The sequence below is a fragment of the Cyphellophora attinorum genome (genome assembly GCF_001299255.1).
Source record: "Cyphellophora attinorum strain CBS 131958 chromosome Unknown Contig4, whole genome shotgun sequence".
NCBI classification, from domain to species: Eukaryota; Fungi; Ascomycota; class Eurotiomycetes; order Chaetothyriales; family Cyphellophoraceae; genus Cyphellophora; species Cyphellophora attinorum.
The window spans coordinates 550549-568211 of NW_017253232.1; the positions used below are offsets into that span (position 1 = coordinate 550549).

Here is a 17663-nt window from a genome sequence, read left to right on the forward strand (position 1 = left end):
AGTGTGCTGCATATATTTGCTAGTTATCTTGACGACTGGTGTAGCGTTGAGGTTTCTGGGAAGGTCGCTGCTGGGTTCATGGACAATTTCATGATCGGGAGTTCGGAAGACCCGCCCCTGGGATTCCAGGAGTGCTCTCATAGATCGAATTATGATGTACTATGCACTTCTACCCAGACCAGCTTGATCAACAGGCCTCTGGATCAATATCCACGTGCTGTTCGCCATGCTCAGTACAGTGGTTAGTCTCTCCCGCAATCTGCGAGCTGGCGTCAACCGGTTTGATATAAATCTCATTGAGACCGGATGACAAGAATTCATCAGACTCGTACCTTCCTTTGCCATTCACTAAGCAGACGACGGTGGCAGGAGCACACAGCGATCGCTCCTTCTATTGACGCTCCTTCACAAGGCATCGAACGGCAGGTACCCCACGCAGCACCTTCCGCGACTGCCCGCTTGTCAACCGGCTCAGTCCTGGTGCTATGTCAGGCCGGATGACAAGATTGGTCTGAAGATGCGGTCTCCGTGTATCATCGAAGTAGGCGGTGGTGCAAGAGCTGTAGTGGTGGCCAACATGGAGCGAAGCTTGTAATTACAACGGACAGCAGGTGTCATGTCCATTTCCGCTCACACGAGTTGTCATCCGGGTCAGGATAGGCCTTCGTTGCCATCAGGCTTCAGCAAGTATATTTGAGGGAGTTCTTCCCCCCTCCATCCTTCTCTACTGACAATCGCAAGGAACGGGTCCTTGATGTCAAGTGGGTGCTCGAGATGTTTGCTGGCTCTCACAGCCCGGCATGAAGGATGTATCTCAGCAGAATCTTGCTTTAGCTTGGCTTTAGCTTTTCTGTCTAGGATGCTTCTAGAGATGCCTGGATCACCACCAGGATACATATCATGCCTGGGTATCGTTGAGTCTTCTGTTGCGCTCATGCCGTCGTTGTGCGACCTCCATCAGTCGCAGTCTCGCGGTCGCTGGTAACGCCGGTCAAGCTCGCCCAGCTCTACCGACCTGTATCCGCTCACCAGTTTCCCGATCGCCTTTCCTCAATACTGGCCAGCCCGTCTGTCCATCACCGGCTTTGACTACCGTCAGCTCCAGCTTCGTTCCGAGGACCTTGTAGGCGCTTTTTTCTGGGTCGATATCTGACCAGAACACCACTCGTTTCGTGAAGCGCTTGTTGTCTGCTGTGGGCAGGTCAAGATCAACATAGCCATTGCCGCCTTCTTCTGCCGTCTCTGTACCGAACACAACTTTCGCCTCATCCTTCTTGATCTTCTTCAGAAAGAAGCTGACAATCACCGACGATGGCGTCTGGTAGAAATCGTTCCGCACCTCCTCCACAGCTTCCTCTCCTGTACCGCCACTTGCTTTGGAAGCAGCCCGCTTCTCCGCCTCTCTCGCCTTCTCCCGCTTGCCCACAAAGCAGTGTCCTTCTCGCTCCTTGCAGCCCTGTATCTTCATAAACTCGTCGAACTCCAGTACCCTCCGCTTACAGCACGTGTACCCTTTGCTGCCTTCGTGGAACACTGGCACACCAGGATGAAATATGCACTTCTCCTCACTCCTCATTCGCTTGCCGCCCTTGAAGGTCTCTCCGCACGTCTTCCGCTTACACGTCACTCCTTCCGCTATCGACTCTTCCTCATCATCGCTATCCTCCTCCACTACCTGCTGGCCCGGTTGCGGCGTCCCACTCTCAGGCGTGCCCACCACCGCACCACTCGTACCCGCAGCCGCAACACTCGCAGCCATACTCTCCTTCGCCCGCTCCGTCAACGGCCGCACCTTCCTGACTGGCTCCTCTTCTTTCGGCTGCACCTCCTCGACCCCAATCTGGCTCGTATCGCTGAACTCGACCTTCGGCCCATCGTCGACGGCGCTGTGTGAGCCAGTTGTGCAAGGGGGAATAGTGAGGAACTCGTCGAAGGTGAGGACGCGTGGCTTGCAGCATTTCCAGCCCTTTTGGCCTTCGTGAAATTCGGGCGGGCCGGGATGATAGATGCAGGGTGGGTTGGAGGGTCGGTGAAGGATTTGCCGCAGCCTTTGTGCACGCATTTCTGGGGAGCGGTCATTGCTATGGTAGGCGCGCGTGGGTGGTGTGTACTTGGGGAGGGGGAGGGGCTGCCTGTCGCTGGACAAGGTGCTTTGGGAGTCGTTGCGAGGACCGCTTGTGTGGAAGACGTTAGCTGCTCGAGGTAGAGAGACGAGCAATTCAATTGTTAGGGCGGACGCTGCAAGCTCGACCAGCGCATCGAAGAATGAAGGCAGGCATCGACTATGCACAAACAACGTGGCGTGAGCACTGCTTGGAGGATGGTAACGGTTTGCACGCAGAACATTTCGCGAACTTTCTAAGCCCGGCGCAGAAAGTGACGTTAGTGGGGGCGGGCTGCCCTTCTTCGGCGCAAACTCGGGGCTCGTTTCAGGGGTGACAGCCTGAGGAGAACCACAAGGTCAATGCCCAGACTGTGTCAGCTCAGGTCGACCTGTGTCACCGGCACTGAACATCACACGTCTAAAGTCTTCCTGAGCTCTGGAGTTCTTCCGTCAACACAACTTGACGGCTTCGATCATGAATTGATGGAGTTCCGGAAAACGACGACTCTCCCTGCTGTCCTCAATATCAACGCCTGTCTCGGACATCTCTGACCATGCCCATTGCAAGCCATTGATGTCTACCATTGTTATCCTCGTTCATCCACGTTTGCCACTGATTACACACGTCTGTCTACAGTGCTCACAGCAGCAAAGGCAGCATCCGAAAATCACGGACATCTCCTCTATGAATGGCAGCCGTTAGGGAGATTCGTCGCCATCCTCCTGCACAATTGGCCAGTGCTTCGCAACCAGCTTAGCTATTTCAGCGGTCCAGATGTACTTCTTACCAAATTGCTCAAAGTCGGCAACCTCCCAGCTGCCGATCTCTGGGAACCAGCAACGAACCTGCTGCAGCCACATGGCAGTCTGCTCAGATTGTTTTGGCCATGAGTCTGTCATCATCAGGGATATCCAGAGCAGACACGATCTGCCTGGGCCTTCCGATGGCGGTGTTGCTAGTGGCAGTAGCTTGTGCAATTTGATGACGACTCCTTGATACATGGATCCTGGATAGCCATATCGATGCGTCTTGTCGATACACAGCTTCATGAGCAATGTACAGAGAAGTCTCTCTAGCGCAGGACCTTCTGGACCATCTGGTATGTTCAATCCTGGGCACGCCTCTGAGAGGTTGTCGTATTTGTGGTCTTTTGTTGGTCCCTCAGAGAAGGAGCGGTGAGGGTGGCCCATCTGGTAGGTTCGTCCTTTCCGCATCTTCTGAATCTGAAGTATGATGTCGATTGTCTCCATTGTGAGCATTCCCAGCAACGCAAGCTCCTGAAACCCGCCAGGTAATCGATAAAACGATGAAAGCTGATCGATCGACATCGGCAATTGCGGGTAATGACCCGAGGACTCATTCGGACCGTCAATGAATGTCGTGGACAGGTCTCGGAAACTGGAAACGCAACAGTAAGTCTGAGCACAGAGCAAGTGACAATGGCCATCATACATGCCTACCACCGCTCTGGTACCTGAATCACTTTTCCAAGACTTCATTCCTCCCCTCTGGCCAAGCAGCTGCAGCAAGGTTTGTCTGTGTACCGCTGAAGCTGCCAGGTCGCCCATGGCTGCCTCATGGTGCGACAAATAAATGATTGTCAACAACACCCCATCGTCCTCCTCTGCGCGTGGCTGCATCATCCTTCGACGCAGCAATGCAATCGCCCGGCTTTTGTGCATATCGACTTCCCTCCGCGGCTCATCCTCAGGTCTCGTCACACTGTCGTGCAATGCCTTCATATGAGCTACGATGATATTGAACAAGCTTTCGCACTTCGAGAGCTGTTCGAGCAGCCAGGCACAGTGATAGGAAACTTTCATGTCGAACGCTCGTCCTATGGAGGCATATGCAGGCCAGCACCATTGCGTTACCGTCACTACAAGCAAGCAGTGTCAGTGCTGTATCAACAAGGTGGCATCGATACCTACGAAAATCGAGACCGATACGCGCGAACTCTTGCTCACTTCCAGGGATGCAGTTGAATGGATCCAACCTCTGACCCTTACCCCAGCGCTCTATAGGTGCGTTCATCCAGCTATCTCTGATGAGCTGCTCAGCGCCTAACTTATCCGGTCCAGTGTCTTTCTTGTCCTTGTCTATTTTGGCAGCCCCTTCGACCACGCTGTTGTCACTGGTGGGGCTGTCGAAGGCTCCTGGCTCGCGAAAGTGATCCGAAAACTCGGCACTGCCGTTGAAGTCGGGATTAGGGGCTCTGCTGTCGTCCGCAGGAGTTCTAACTGCATCCGGATGTATGTTGATGGCCACCGCTTGCGCCAGCTGAGAGGGTACAGGCACATCCAGGAGATCCACATTGCCTGGGCCAGAAAAAGTACCATTCGAAAGCTGATATGATCCATGCTCGCCGTGAGTTGTTGGGTGATGGGAGCGTTTCAAGATAATCCGGCGATGCGAGATCCGACTTGCGTGGGACCTGATGCTGGAGGCTTCAAGTTCCCGTGCTCGAATGCTCTGCTCCTGTCCATGACCGGACAAAATGAATTTAAGAGGAGATCTAACGTCCATTGTTTTCGCAGCCTAAGACTTGCTGATGGTCAACTCACATGGCAATGGCAGTCACAAAGCCTCTCGACACCGTGTAGTCCATCATGTCTGCCACGAGACTTGACACTACAGCCATTTGGGGGACCAGCTACTCCTTGGCTGGGCATTGGTGTTGGGAACTCTTTCCCGCATACGCTTACTAACCTATGATTCGCCTGCCAGCGACGCTTATCTTGGACGTAGGTGCGTTACACCCAGCCGGCAGCACGGCGAGAGGTTGCCAAGTCGTGCCATAACGCTGACTCATCGAGCACCAAGGTCCATTCAATACGGCCTGGCGCCTCTGTGTAAGAGACCCTGCTACCTGAGTGCAGCCCCGAGAAGGAGGGCCAGTAGGCTGCTTGCGCTGCTACCTTAGAGAGCTCACGACTCGGTGACAGGAATTGAGATGCCATTCCTGCCTCGACAGCAAAGTAGACGTGAGGTAGGTACAAGTCCAAAGTCAGTGGCAAGCGCGGAGCAAGCCAGTCCGCCTCGTGACTTCCTATTCCAAGGCTTCTTCCCCACAACTGCTCCCTCCTCACCACACACCCATCAAAACCCTCCTTCAAGCACCAAACCCACCGCCCCAGCCACCGTACCCACGATTAAGATCCAAGTCCTCACAGAATTATGCCACTGCCACTGCCGCACCAACCTTGTCGTCTCCTTCCACTCCCTTTCCCGCTCCAGACTCCTCGCCTCTCCACTCGCATACGTCAACGCCATCGCTGTCGGATCCTCCCCTGGACCAGCCAGCTTCTTCGCGCGGATCGACAGTGCACCATTGGTTCGTCGAAGAAACGTCAGAGCATAGGGCACGCCTGAGGCTGAGAGGAGTGCTGCGGTGATGTACATTACGCTCGCGAGATTAGTGGTCTTGGTGCCGGTGAGGTGGACTGTATCGGGAGTTGTAAAGGCGAGGTACAGGAAGCCGAAAAGGTTGATGGCACACAACGGTCGAGAGATGTAGAAGCCTCGCAGGTATTGTGTTCGCCACGCGGCGGCGAGGTCCGCTTCAGAGGAGGTATGGATTATGCATGGGACGGCGGCGTGCGAAAGGGCCCATGTGTAGCCTATGTCAGGAACGATGATGAGCATAAGATGTGGTAAGACTGGTTTCCGGGGTCTGGGATTCGAGTCCTCCATGTCCAGTGTTGAGTCGGACAGGGAGGATATGGGTCAACTCACCAGCAAAGATCCCACTCGATGCGAGCGCCGCTATGGCTGCCAACGCCCTGGCACTCATAATGACCCTTTCTTTAAATTCTCGACCGTACCTCACGAGCACTTCCAGGAACACACCTCCAGACAAGATATGGCCATGGATGACTTTTTTATTTCGCGGATTGGGCGCTATGTTCCAGTAGTCCACATTATCGGGCATGCAGGGGCGGCCGGCTGTGGCGGCCTAAGAAAAGCAATATGGACACGATTTGCGGAAGTCGAGTCAAAGGATTCGCCCGAGGGAGGGCTAGTCGTCCTTGGACCTCATCTCTATGTTCAGTCTGCGCAGATGATAGCCCTGCCAACTACTTGGATCGTGCAAGACTGACCCCTGCTGCTACGAGCCTCTGAATCTATCATCGACCTGCACGACTCATTGTGCCAGTGTTCGCGAGCCGACGAAAGACAATCAAATTATGGAAGAGCTGGAGCACTCATTGCATTGTTCAGATGGGGAGAATGCCAGCGCTAAAGTGACTAGTAACAGCGACCAAAAGTCCATCAATTGCAGTGGCTTTCACATCAAAGCTAGCTGGTCTCGTGTGTAAGATGAGTAAAGTTTCTTTTAATTGTATCGGAACGGTATTCTATGCTTCTTGAAGCTCTGAGAAGTAGCCCTCGTTCTCCGTGTGTTCGCTAGACTTAGGACCATGTTCCTTGATAACCTCCTTGCTCGCGCAGCTTAGCATCTACCACGGCCAGCTCGTACGAGCCACACGTTCCCGATCACTGATTGGAGTCTCCCTGAGCGGTACGCCTCGACAGCAGCAAGCCTTACTGACCGGCCTCAAGCTTACAGCAAGTGTGACGGTCGACCAATCTCACTTTGTAATCTTGCGTCTTTTGCTGCGATCAGCGCTCACCTGCTCCGCGCCGGGTCCGGCGCTGTCATACTTGCGCTTGACTGGCATATCCTCAGGTCTATTGGCTTCCTGACGAAAAGCTGACGCTGGAGGAGCAGGTGCCTTGAAGGACTGGTCGGTGCGCGTGCACGAGGGCGCTTCAAGGTCCATCTCGTCTTGTTGTGGCTCGTCATCGTCTCTAACGCGAATCTGTAGGCTTTCCTCCTCCGAAACCTCCGAAACAGGCGTACTGGATCCAGGTGTGTGTGCTTCGTAATCTTCGTCGTCATCTATCAGACTTGGAGCTTGGTTGGAGTCTGCGGTCGGCGAAGGTCCCATGACATGACCGAATTCGTCGTCTTGTTCTAAAGATTGACTGACAGGAACTCGAGACGCCAGAATAGGTGATGCGCTTGGTGCCTTGGAAGGCGCGGAGATTTGGCGTGTGCCTTTGCCTTGAGAGCGTCCGTTGACACTTGTCTTCGGCGACTGCACGGAGTCTTCCTCGTCACCTGAAAGGTCGACGTCAAGATCTGGAATGTCGATCTTCTCCTTGGCATCAGCTACTTCTTTGTTGAGGTCAATTGGGCTGTTGTGTTTCTCGAGGAGAGCTGCCAAGAAATTGGTCGAACCACCGCCATCGGAAGGCTTCGGCGTAGTGTTCGAAGGTCCATCAAGCGACAGGGCCAACTTGGGGACATCGGCGGGCGTCTTTGGCAGCAGATGAGCAGACCGCACAAGAGAGTGGGCGCTGGTTGTAGGAGTCACTGTTGGCTGACTGACCGGGGCCGCACCGACCATCACGCCGCTTGCGTCATACTTGACTTGCTCGCCACATTGCTGTGCAGCAGCAGCATGACTCGCGAAAGTTCGCTGGTGACCGATACGGCAATGGTTGATAAAGCCCTGAGCACTGCCGAACTCGACTCGTCCACAATCGGGACACTTGAGCTTGACCATGGCGCCATCGGATGGACGTTTGAGAAAAAGAGGTCCGTGAGCCTTCTCCTTCGGTTGCGCATAGCCAGGAGCCAGAGCCTGCAGAGGTTTCGTTCTCTGCGACCGCGAACTCATGCCACCGAGATTCATGTCTTCGACAATGGACGGCCGGCCATGTCGGCCTTTGGCGGGTCGTTTGCCGTTGGCGGTGACAATCATCTCACGGCTAGGCTCAGCTTCACCGCCGTCGAAACGTGGATCAGGGAGAAGCCATGTAGCGTAATGACGAGAGTAAGGACCATCGACCACGCCCCAGGGCGCAGGAGAAGACGGCAGCCGTGCACCGGCGTATTTCTCGCGAAGAGCAGGTCCAATGCCCAGAGATACATCTTGCGACACCTGCATTGCTGGATACGGAATCTCAGAACATCTCCGAAGCTGTTCTAGTGCGGCTTGGCATTTGGCGATCTCTTGGTCGATCAGTCGTAGCTCGTTATGCTTCACCAAAATCTCGAGGTTGACCTGCTGCACAACGGTCTGCCGAATCTTATGCCGACGCTGTTGAATGGAATCCTGCTCGATAGCTTTTGGGCTATCTTGATCGAGGCTTTGCGCATCACTTGCCACGAGTGTTGGGGATGCATCCGTGGTTGGCGAGCTACTGGTTGTCGGCGGTTGGAGATCCATCGTAGGCATAGGCGCACTGTTTGGGTTTGTCAGAGTAGTGGCATTAGGCTCCTGGACAATGTCTGTCGACTTTGACGGCGCAGCGACATTGAGAGACCAGTCTTGACCACGTGCCTCTGCATGTGGCTCGGATTCGCGTTTCCGCTTGTTGAAGCGGGAGAACGCGCTTGCAGTAGCTCGGGAGGAATCCTTCGCTGCCGCTGAAGGATTGTACAGATTGCTCACAGGCGTCGAGGTGTTGCTTTCGTATGCATTCCAAGACAACACTTGCATGATAAGCCGCTGCCTGACTTGCCTTCCGAGTTGCGACTAAAGTGATTTTGCAGCGCGTGAGATGAGCTGATCATTGACATGCGCAATCAGATCAGTGACTGGGCGAAGACAGAACAAGCTAATGCCACAGCGTTCTGGACGCAGTATTCACCTGACAAGTTCGTACGAGTCAAGTGGGAGCTGTTGACGGGTAGCAGGGCCAAGTGGCTTAGTAGTCGACAGAAGCCTAACGACAGAATTCACTTGAACTGCCTGAAAAGTGTGTACGCTTCGCGAGTGGCGAAAGCGACACGAAGTCTTCGAGAAGCGGCGAGAAGTGCTGAAGAAAAAAGGACGGTCGCACGTCCAGAAATTATAATAACCTAGTAGTTTGTAGTGTACAGAGCGCACAGCGCGAGATCAAGGCAACGACAATGAGAAGTTGATCTTGATCAGAGAGTGATGGTAGCAGCCTGAATGCCTGGAAGGCGTCAACAGGGAGGCGAATGTCGTGAAGTGAGCGACTTTGGCCGGAGACGGAGTTTAGAGCAGTATTCCGTGTGTCCAGATGGCTGACAGAAATGAATCGTAGCCTTGGAATGAGCTGGAAACCGCGAACTGTATTGGTGCCTGGTATTGTGGGAAAAGAAAAAGGTCGTGAAAGTGAATAAAGAGGACAGATTACAATACAGCAGCCAGAGGGAGGAATCGAGTTGGCGTACGGGTAGATAGAATGGTAGGTGATGTTGTTTGATGAGTGAGATGGAAGAGTCAAGAGAGTTGGGAATATTGGGAGAAATGCGGAAGGAAAGGGGGGGCGTCGTGTCGAACGAGAAAGAGGCGCAGGGGCGAGGAAGTGACCAAGGGCAAGCCACGACAGCAAGAGCAAGCGCGAGACAACCAGGAAGTGGAAGGGCCGCCCGATGAAAGTGCGAGTAAGACATCGCTTAAGTGGGTCGCGTGATCCACTACGGAGCCTTCACAAGCAATCGGAATGCTGTAACCATGACAGAGCCAGAGCCAAGATTGTTAGCGCACTCACTAGAGGCCGCTGCTTCCATGCCTGTTCCAGCGGCTTCCACTCGCCGCAAAGCAAGGGGCACCCCTTCTGTCGTTGTCGTCGTCGATATGGAAATGCATGTGCTCGGCCGTTCAGCATTATTTGCGCGGGGAGGCAGAAGACTGGTCGCATTGATAGGACTCTCTTTTGTTTGACACTGCGGCAACCTGCAGCCTGCGGGCATGCATGCATTGCCAAAGTACCTGCGACGCTTGGCTATTTCCCATGGGCTGATACGGTACACGACGCACGTTGATGATTCGCGGCCTTTCTTGATAGCATTGGCATGATTACGAGACAGGTGTCCTTTGACAACAACATTCAGCCACTCCGTCTACGATTACTGATGAATTGCCTATCACAATGGAAATACCACTGCTCGGAACCAATCAATAACGTCAGCGATTGATCGCGAGCCTCAGGTATAATAAGCCCTTTGCATTCACGCAAGTGATTCCGTTGTTCAGAGGTTCGCCTTGCAGGCCGACGACCTTTGGTCGGATGTCTCTAAGCGTCACGAATCAAGACATCTCTTGCAATGTGCTCTCAGCTGTTATAATTGCTTTACCTGCGTATGTTGCAATCTGCAGGTACCGATATCTGAGTCTATGTCGCTTTCTCAGCTGTTGTTATGTTTGCATTTAGTGCCTGAAATTCCGACGCCTAAGCATTCCTTTTCACTTTTCGAAGACTTGCTCGGCTTCATGTGCCAAGCACATGCCAGTCAACGAGTTCTGTCCTTGCTATGCGCATGATGTCTTCAGTGCGCTTTTCAGGCCAGCCTGCTACTTGACACCAATCTCTCGCCGTCGAAGTCGTCACCTATCACGTCTACATTTCCGGATATCGAGCGAAGTGGATGCTAGAGTATGGAGCGGAAACGGGGAAGCGAGCTAGTAAGTCCCGCATATCGTTTAATGCAATATATAGTTACCGACGATCCACCGCTATGCAGTCGTGACGACAAAGAATAAATCGTATGCAAATGATGGTGTGCTTCACCAGTCCATGAACAGCAATATCACGGTCGAGGCTGCCTGTGACAAGCCGCTCTGTCGTGCGGTTTCTTCCAACCGAAGTCCGAACAATTTCCAACGCAGAGCACAATCTTCGCGCCGACGCCTTACTGACGCACATCTGGCTTCTTGAGCAGGATTCAGTGTTGGTATGATTGCCATTCCTGGAAAGCAAGAACCTGCCTAGGATTACAGCTGGACCTGACCGCAGACTTGTCCAGTCCTTTCAAACAAGTACTTGGGCGATCACTCCAGTGGATCGCTCGTATCATACAGGTAGTAAGCGTGCAGCACTGACCGCAGCTCCTTCGTGCTCTTTTCAGAATTGCCGAGCATGGGAATAATGTGCTGCATGCTAGGAATCCAGTTATACATAGGGCTTGTGACGCTCGCGCAGCCGATACTCATTACTGACCATAGTAGACTCTTCCGCAGTGTCAGGCAGCCTCGACTTTTTACTGTGATCATGTCCGTCGCAGCCTGGTCGAGCATCTGCAGATGAGTGTGTGAGAGTGCGGCTCGCTGGCCCCCAAACATCAGCAGAAGCAGTCCGTACACGACCTGATGCTCGATGAAGCCGGACTTGCATTCTGCGATCATCGTCAGTATCGGTTGAATAGCTTCCGCGTCCAAGCGATGTGTCGAAAGTTGACAGTCGTACTTGTGCCAGTCAACTGTCACGTATAGACTGCCGTGGCCAAGGTATACAAGCAGTTGTTTGATCAGCAGACATGTGGTTGTCGTCATGATTTGCCGTTCGTAGAGGGCGGCGAACAAGGGCGGCATTCCCTCAGCGAGGTCTTTCGTTGTCACATCTCGGTCATCAAACCGCAGCGCCTTCTTCGGACAGCAATCGTCCACAACAACCCGACTTTTGACCAGAACTTGAATGAACCACTCGTTCCTCAGCAGGTTCTCCTTCAGATCGAAGCGGAAGTCCTGTAATGTACCCCTGCTAACAACCAACTGCCGCAGAGCCCTCTTATGCAAGAGCCACGCTGAATGGTCAGTGTGGGCATATTCGACAGTGAGTAACGTGGAGGTTGTGAAAATCGCACAGTCCATGTTCTTCTTTGAGCCTGACTGCATTTGCTGGCGCAGCAGCTTCATCACTTCACCACGATGGTATAGTGTCTTCCAGTCCGGCTGCTCGGAGCCGCTGATGTTCGCGCTGGATTGTGTCTGGGCCATCAAAGCATGAAAGCCTTCGGGGTGGGCTCTGAGCTCGCTCAAGAGACTCTCGTACCGATCGCGGTCCATGTTCAAGGCTCGACCATATCTTTCAACCAGAATATCGACGAGCGACTTCCCATCAACGGAGTCGGTCAGGGGATCAACGGGAAAGTCGCTCGAGGACTTTGATCTCCTGCCGGCATAGTTGACCGCGCCATCATCGGTTGATAGTAAAGGGGTGAGCTGTGGACTCTCGGAGTGCGAACGAAGAGGTACTGGCTCGAGCAGACTGCTTCCGACTGTGGGAATGGCTCCTGACTTGGTCGATTGCAAGGTTCTGCGCGCGAAAGGACGATATTGTGATTTTTCGAACACTATCTTCTTGGACGTCGGTCTGTAGCTCTTTGATACGAATGAAGAAACAGCTCTTCGATTGCCATGCTGTTTTTGGTCATCTGGATGAGTGTAGGTGATGAACAAAGTATCTGGTTTCCTGAAGGCCATGGAGGTTTGGTTGACACAGGTGCTATGCTGACGATGCGCATTTGAGCTTGCAAATGAAACTGGGAAGGAGCGACGGAAATGACTGGCTCTCACCTATTGATATCGCTGCCAACACGAGCCCCCTTACCCTAGTGATTGGCCCCATGTTTATTTAGCAGGAATCATGAGCCAAATCTCAAAACATTCACCTGCTTTAGAGCACAACCTGTGTTCGAGGTGCTTACGTAGAGTCCTCGCTCAGTAGGGCGAAATCGGACACCCGTGAAACGTCTGTCATTGACGAGATAGGCAGTCTTGCCAAGCAATGCAATGCATCGACCGTCCACGCGGAAAATAAACCACGCCGCGGTTAAGTAATCCGGCGCACTTTTGCACACGGAAAATTGCCGACCTCGAGAGGCGGCGCTTGTTCAGTGGCATGCTATAAGCTAGAGTGAATGGGTCATCGTTTTAACGCCCTTACCGATCAAGAAGATCTGGGGGGACTGTATGTCATACAAAACGTAAGCCAGAGACAATATATCTCTCATGGACGTTTAACCCCGAGATCGTGCGGTCGAGCATCTGGCATGCGACGTTGATCCATTTTAGTCATCACGATCGTAGGGCTGGAGGCCATGACCTGTGCACGGGGACAGTTTCATTGCCAATTCGCCATTGAATGGTCGCCGGCGGCGCTGGTATCTCCGATGTACTGCTTGTCAGACCAGACAATCCTTTGGGTCGTTGCCGGCGGCTTGCGGCCGATTGCGGCTTCCGCTCCGTCATGAACCAATGTGCTGCAGTTTTGTCCGGGCCCCGGTCATATTCCTGGCTGCTTCGCACTATGCAACGTTGGCTTCAAATGTGCTAGGTCTCCGCCCATCTCCTTTCCCGTAGAGGGGCTTCTGTATTCTCTTTCTGCCGTTGTCCCGTTACCTCGTCTCTCCAGGCAGAGTATTCACCTAGCCTGACTTCTGCATACGAAGCGTAGTCAAAATCGATGAGCGAGATCTGAGCCTGGATCAGTGCCCAGATGCCCCAGTACAAACCAGGCATGCCACGGAATCGATCCACTTCGAGTTCCAGGGTGTCCAAGGAAGTCGCATTGGGCACGGGACTGGTGCCGTACTTGTTGTAAGATGACAAGTACTCCGCCAGGAACTCATGTCGGATCGACCTGGTAGGTAGCATGTTACTAGCGACGGAGTCAGTACAGATCCGTTCGATACGAGTCTGCGGGTCAGTGTCCGATGAGTCGACTCAGCTTCTGACACGCCGCTAACGATGCGCCACAATACGGGCTGGACAATCAGAATCATATCTGCCCGAGAAGACTTACTGGTACAGATTAGTCTCATTTCAAACGTTAAGTCTCGGGGTATCTTACCTAATCACACTCATAACCGCCCCACTCGGCGAAGTGGTTCGCGATGTCGAATGCCGCTGGACAGGTGACCGCATACTCGTAGTCGATAAAAGCAACATTCTGCTGACCATCTACGACATTGGTTCTGATGACATTGGCGCTCAGGAGATCCTTTGAAGCACAAGTCAGCATGATCCACAGTCGCCGAGGCACAAGATCTGTCACGAACTCCTTCCTGACACTGAAGACTGTACACTCTTGCACTGCCCAGAAGATCTCATACTCTGATGGCGCTTATGGCTCAAGAACTCACACAGTGGCCGAAAACAAAACCAGACCGTCCCGGACCGCGGGTATTGTCGAGCTCCTGGAAAGATTGCTCTAGCTCTCGTTCCAGGAATTGCTTCCTTGCCTGTTCTTTGGGGCTCTGTTGTGGAAGCGCTTCAACCCAGCGGCGCATTACGGTCCAGATATTAGGGGATGGCTTCCGTCCAGCTATTCCCTTGGCATGTCCATTTGCGCACCCCTCTCCGTTGATTGCGGACGCTGACTCAATGGGCAAGGTTGCGTGCCACTTTCCAAGTTGACGGGCGACAGGACGCCAGACGCTCTCGTCTATAAGGTCCTGAGGAGTACATACATCTCCTGGAATGTATCGGTACAGTAGACCGTTGTTGAAACGAGCTAGCAGAGGAGGCGCCAGGCCATGCTTGGCGCATGTTAGATGTGAGGTGGCTTCGCGGTCGCGATCAATCAAAATGTCGGTGTTGTTACCGTATGCGCGCATAAGAACAGAATTGGCATCGATGTCCTCCTGCGTCATTCCAGGGCCATGACGGGCCAATTTGAACAGCTGCACGTCTGTTAGCAACGAGCACGTGCCCAAATCGCACGTGGTTAAATACGGTATTTGTGATGCCTTCCTTGAATTGAACAATCTTGATCTCGTCTGGACATTCTCGCCACTTTGGTTGTATCGTATACACTAGCTCCTTCGCTGTGGCCTCTGAGTTGGCATGGTCATAGGCTAGGTCGAGGTAGGGCAGTTCTGTTGAGGCACCGTTCGCAGAGGCTGCACCCATGCTGTAGGTCATGCGGCTTTCGGGATTGTATATAATGTGTATAACGATAGTCGCTATTAGAGAGGACCGGGAATCATGTGTGCAAAGGAACGACAAAGGGTCAAAGCTGGCACGGTTAAAGAAAGGAAGCCATATCGCCAGCGCACATGCACTGGCTACGTAGCACCTTTCAAGCCGGCAGTTCTGCAGGGTCGACCGCGACGCTGCCAAGCGCGACTGGCCCCGAACTTATTCCAGCCAAAATTGGAGAAACATTCAGCGGCACGTCGACGATGTTTGGGATGCTTCTAAGAGTCAATCATTAACGTCATCCTCTTCTTTGGTCTCTGGCCGGCCGGAACCCGCCCTGACCAAGCAACAATGCGGCCCTCGGTAGTCTGTCGGATGTACACTGCTAAGGTCACCCTGTTCAGTCGTACAAATTGCGGATTGTGTGATGTCGCCAAAGCTCGAGTTGAGCAGGTCAGAAAGCGCCGGACAGTCGAGTATGAGGAGGTCGACGTCATTGCGGAGGGACAGAAGAAATGGCGCGACATGTATGAATTCGATGTGCCAGTTCTACATGTTGAGAGGGTCTTCCACACTTATTCAAAGCCCAAGCAAGTTTCACGAAGCTCTACCATTACGTGGGTATGCCTGGCTAACACTTTCCGGCAGTATCGTAACTCAAGCACAGAAGTTGATGCACAGATTTTCGGAGGAAGAAGTGGAAAAGCTGATCGATGAAGCTGAACAAGGTGTTGCTTGAGCTACTACTTCTTTTGCGAGTCGCTGGTCACCAGGTTAGCTGCGTACGCCGCTCCCTTCACGACCGTTTGGCCTGCTGCATGGCCCCACGAGCCTTTCGCCTTGGAGAGCGACTCAGACATGAAGGTAGGCAGCGCCGTCATGTCGTTCACGACACTGATCATCTGGAATCCATCATCTGCATATCGCCGAGCGAACTCTCCCGAAGGACAGTAGATTCCAGCCTTCTTGCCAGCATCCTTTGCTGCCTTCAGGATTCGAGCGATAGCCTCCTTGAGCTCGGGAGCAAAGTCGCCTTGTACGGGATAACCTAGGTTGTTTCCTAAATCCCAGGGTCCGATGAACAGCACTGCGATCTTGTCAGCATCAGCTAAGACGGTCGAGGAGGGCACAGACCATCAATACCATCGACCTTGGCAATCTCTTCAACATTATCGAAGGCCTCCTTGGTTTCGATCTGGACAATAGTCAACAGATTCTCGTTCGCAGCGTTCATGTAGTCGAATCCACTGAGATTGCCTTGGTTCTCAAAAGCGCCCATCGAGAAAGGACTTCCGAATCCGCGCTTGCCCCTCGGGGGGAATTTGGCAGTTTCTACCAGCCTCTTCGCATCCTCCACAGTGTACAAAAGTGGCACAATAATGCCATGGGCTCCCGAATCGAGTGCTCGCTTGACCATCCAACCTTCATTTGCCGGGATTCGAACGATTGGCGAAACACCACATGACGCGACAGCGTGAACACAGTCGTGCATCTCATTGTCTGGACGAGAATTAGCATAGAAGTTGTTACGCTCGTCAGAACACGTCGGCTTACCAGCTATGTTTCCGTGCTCGCAGTCAATACAGATCCAGTCGAACCCTGACCGAGCGATCGTTCTTGACAAATGCGCACCGGGAAGCATCTGCCACGCCCCAAAAGAAAGACCGTTGCCATTCCACAGTGCCTTACGCAGGATATTGGAATTCTTCATAATGGACGCCATGGCGAATCGATCCTGGAGGCAGACCGCAGAGCGACGGAAGTGGTCAATGCTGCGAGCTCTATGTATTGTGTGGAGCTGAACACCCTATGCCTGGATCACTTAGATGTCTCTCAGCTGTCTTTGGCGGTTGGAGGTGTCGATTTCTTGACGATCTCGACGAAACTGTTGGAGAAGCAGCTAACGCGGGGCTTCTCCCTCCAGCTGCGTCATTCCGCACCAGTCGCACCTGCTACGGAAATGACTCCGACAAGGCAGTCAAATGCCTCGGCGAGCATTCACCCGAATACTGCTCCATTGTGATCAACCCGGGAACAAGGCGACGTTTCGAGATCGGACCAGAAAAAATGATTGTGACGTCGTCGAGTGCTTAGCAACGGAGCAATCGCTGACAACGCCGCCGCCGAAACTATGCGCCGAGTTGAGCAACTGGTGGGAAGCTCTCTGCATGGCTGATCCTTTGCACCCTGCAACTAGTTGATCGCTGGACCTCACATCTTGCCGATGTAGCCACGATTCTCAAGTCCACAGGCCGCGCGACGTGTCTCAATGTCGATACATATAGACGCTTCCCAGGTTCTGCTCGTCAGCAAGCCTGGGTCACCACTGTATACTGGAGTCGGACTGGGCATATCCCCTGCGCGAACGAATTGTAGCATGACAGTGGACACGAGGGGCGCCGCAAGCATGGATCTGCACCAACCAGTCTGCATCAGTCATCAACAATGTACCCGGGTTGCTGTTCCTCCAGAAGTTACTGGCGTGTATATCAGGGAGCCTTGCGCCGCAACGACAGAAGCCCTTGCGCTACCCCTGACCATGTTCGACAAGGGTCAGCTCGCATATAGTCGAATGCCTGCGGTGTACTTGTCCATGACGCACAGCAATGATTCTTCGTGCTGAGGAAGGCGCCACAATACCTTGCCTTGTCAGCTGTGACTAGTGAAGGCGTTGGCTTTCGACCGGTGCACGTTGTCTCAAGCTAGCATTATGCACACATACCTGGGCTCACTGGGCAAAGGAGCCCTGTAGCATTGACGCATCTAGGCTCGTCAGGAACTCGCATGGGCGCGACATTTTCAAACACGTGGCCATGCCTTCGATGTCAGGTAACAGCGTTCTGCATCTGGACCTGACCCTGTGTATATGTCTCGT

The 17663-nt window shown here is 53.3% G+C and overlaps 7 protein-coding genes across 7 annotated transcripts; all 7 read right to left on the reverse strand.

Annotated features, from left to right (window-relative positions):
* Nucleotides 1–991: 991 nt before the first annotated feature.
* AB675_6303 (Cysteine and histidine-rich domain-containing protein 1) lies at nt 992–2062 on the reverse strand (the record flags this gene model as incomplete). The annotated part of the gene is made up of 1 exon (XM_018146585.1): nt 992–2062. One exon carries the CDS (start codon nt 2060–2062, stop codon nt 992–994), a length of 1071 nt encoding a protein of 356 aa, XP_018003747.1.
* Nucleotides 2063–2803: 741 nt separating this feature from the next.
* On the reverse strand, nt 2804–4631 carry AB675_6304 (uncharacterized protein; the record flags this gene model as incomplete). Its single annotated transcript, XM_018146586.1, has 3 exons — nt 2804–3503; nt 3558–3984; nt 4037–4631. 3 exons carry the CDS (start codon nt 4629–4631, stop codon nt 2804–2806), a joined length of 1722 nt encoding a protein of 573 aa, XP_018003808.1.
* A 573-nt stretch (nt 4632–5204) lies between these two features.
* On the reverse strand, nt 5205–5798 carry AB675_6305 (uncharacterized protein; the record flags this gene model as incomplete). The annotated part of the gene is made up of 1 exon (XM_018146587.1): nt 5205–5798. The coding sequence occupies one exon, from the start codon at nt 5796–5798 to the stop codon at nt 5205–5207; it is 594 nt and encodes a 197-aa protein (XP_018003884.1).
* Nucleotides 5799–6697: 899 nt separating this feature from the next.
* Nucleotides 6698–8617, reverse strand: AB675_6306 (uncharacterized protein; the record flags this gene model as incomplete). The annotated part of the gene is made up of 1 exon (XM_018146588.1): nt 6698–8617. The coding sequence occupies one exon, from the start codon at nt 8615–8617 to the stop codon at nt 6698–6700; it is 1920 nt and encodes a 639-aa protein (XP_018003866.1).
* Nucleotides 8618–10918: 2301 nt separating this feature from the next.
* AB675_6307 (uncharacterized protein) lies at nt 10919–12349 on the reverse strand (the record flags this gene model as incomplete). Its single annotated transcript, XM_018146589.1, has 1 exon — nt 10919–12349. The coding sequence occupies one exon, from the start codon at nt 12347–12349 to the stop codon at nt 10919–10921; it is 1431 nt and encodes a 476-aa protein (XP_018004008.1).
* Nucleotides 12350–13198: 849 nt separating this feature from the next.
* AB675_6308 (Ethanolamine kinase 1) lies at nt 13199–14779 on the reverse strand (the record flags this gene model as incomplete). Its single annotated transcript, XM_018146590.1, has 4 exons — nt 13199–13526; nt 13729–13868; nt 14011–14550; nt 14603–14779. The coding sequence occupies 4 exons, from the start codon at nt 14777–14779 to the stop codon at nt 13199–13201; spliced, it is 1185 nt and encodes a 394-aa protein (XP_018004002.1).
* A 752-nt stretch (nt 14780–15531) lies between these two features.
* Nucleotides 15532–16511, reverse strand: AB675_6309 (5-keto-4-deoxy-D-glucarate aldolase; the record flags this gene model as incomplete). The annotated part of the gene is made up of 3 exons (XM_018146591.1): nt 15532–15875; nt 15923–16288; nt 16343–16511. 3 exons carry the CDS (start codon nt 16509–16511, stop codon nt 15532–15534), a joined length of 879 nt encoding a protein of 292 aa, XP_018004080.1.
* Between the last annotated feature and the right edge of the window lie 1152 nt (nt 16512–17663).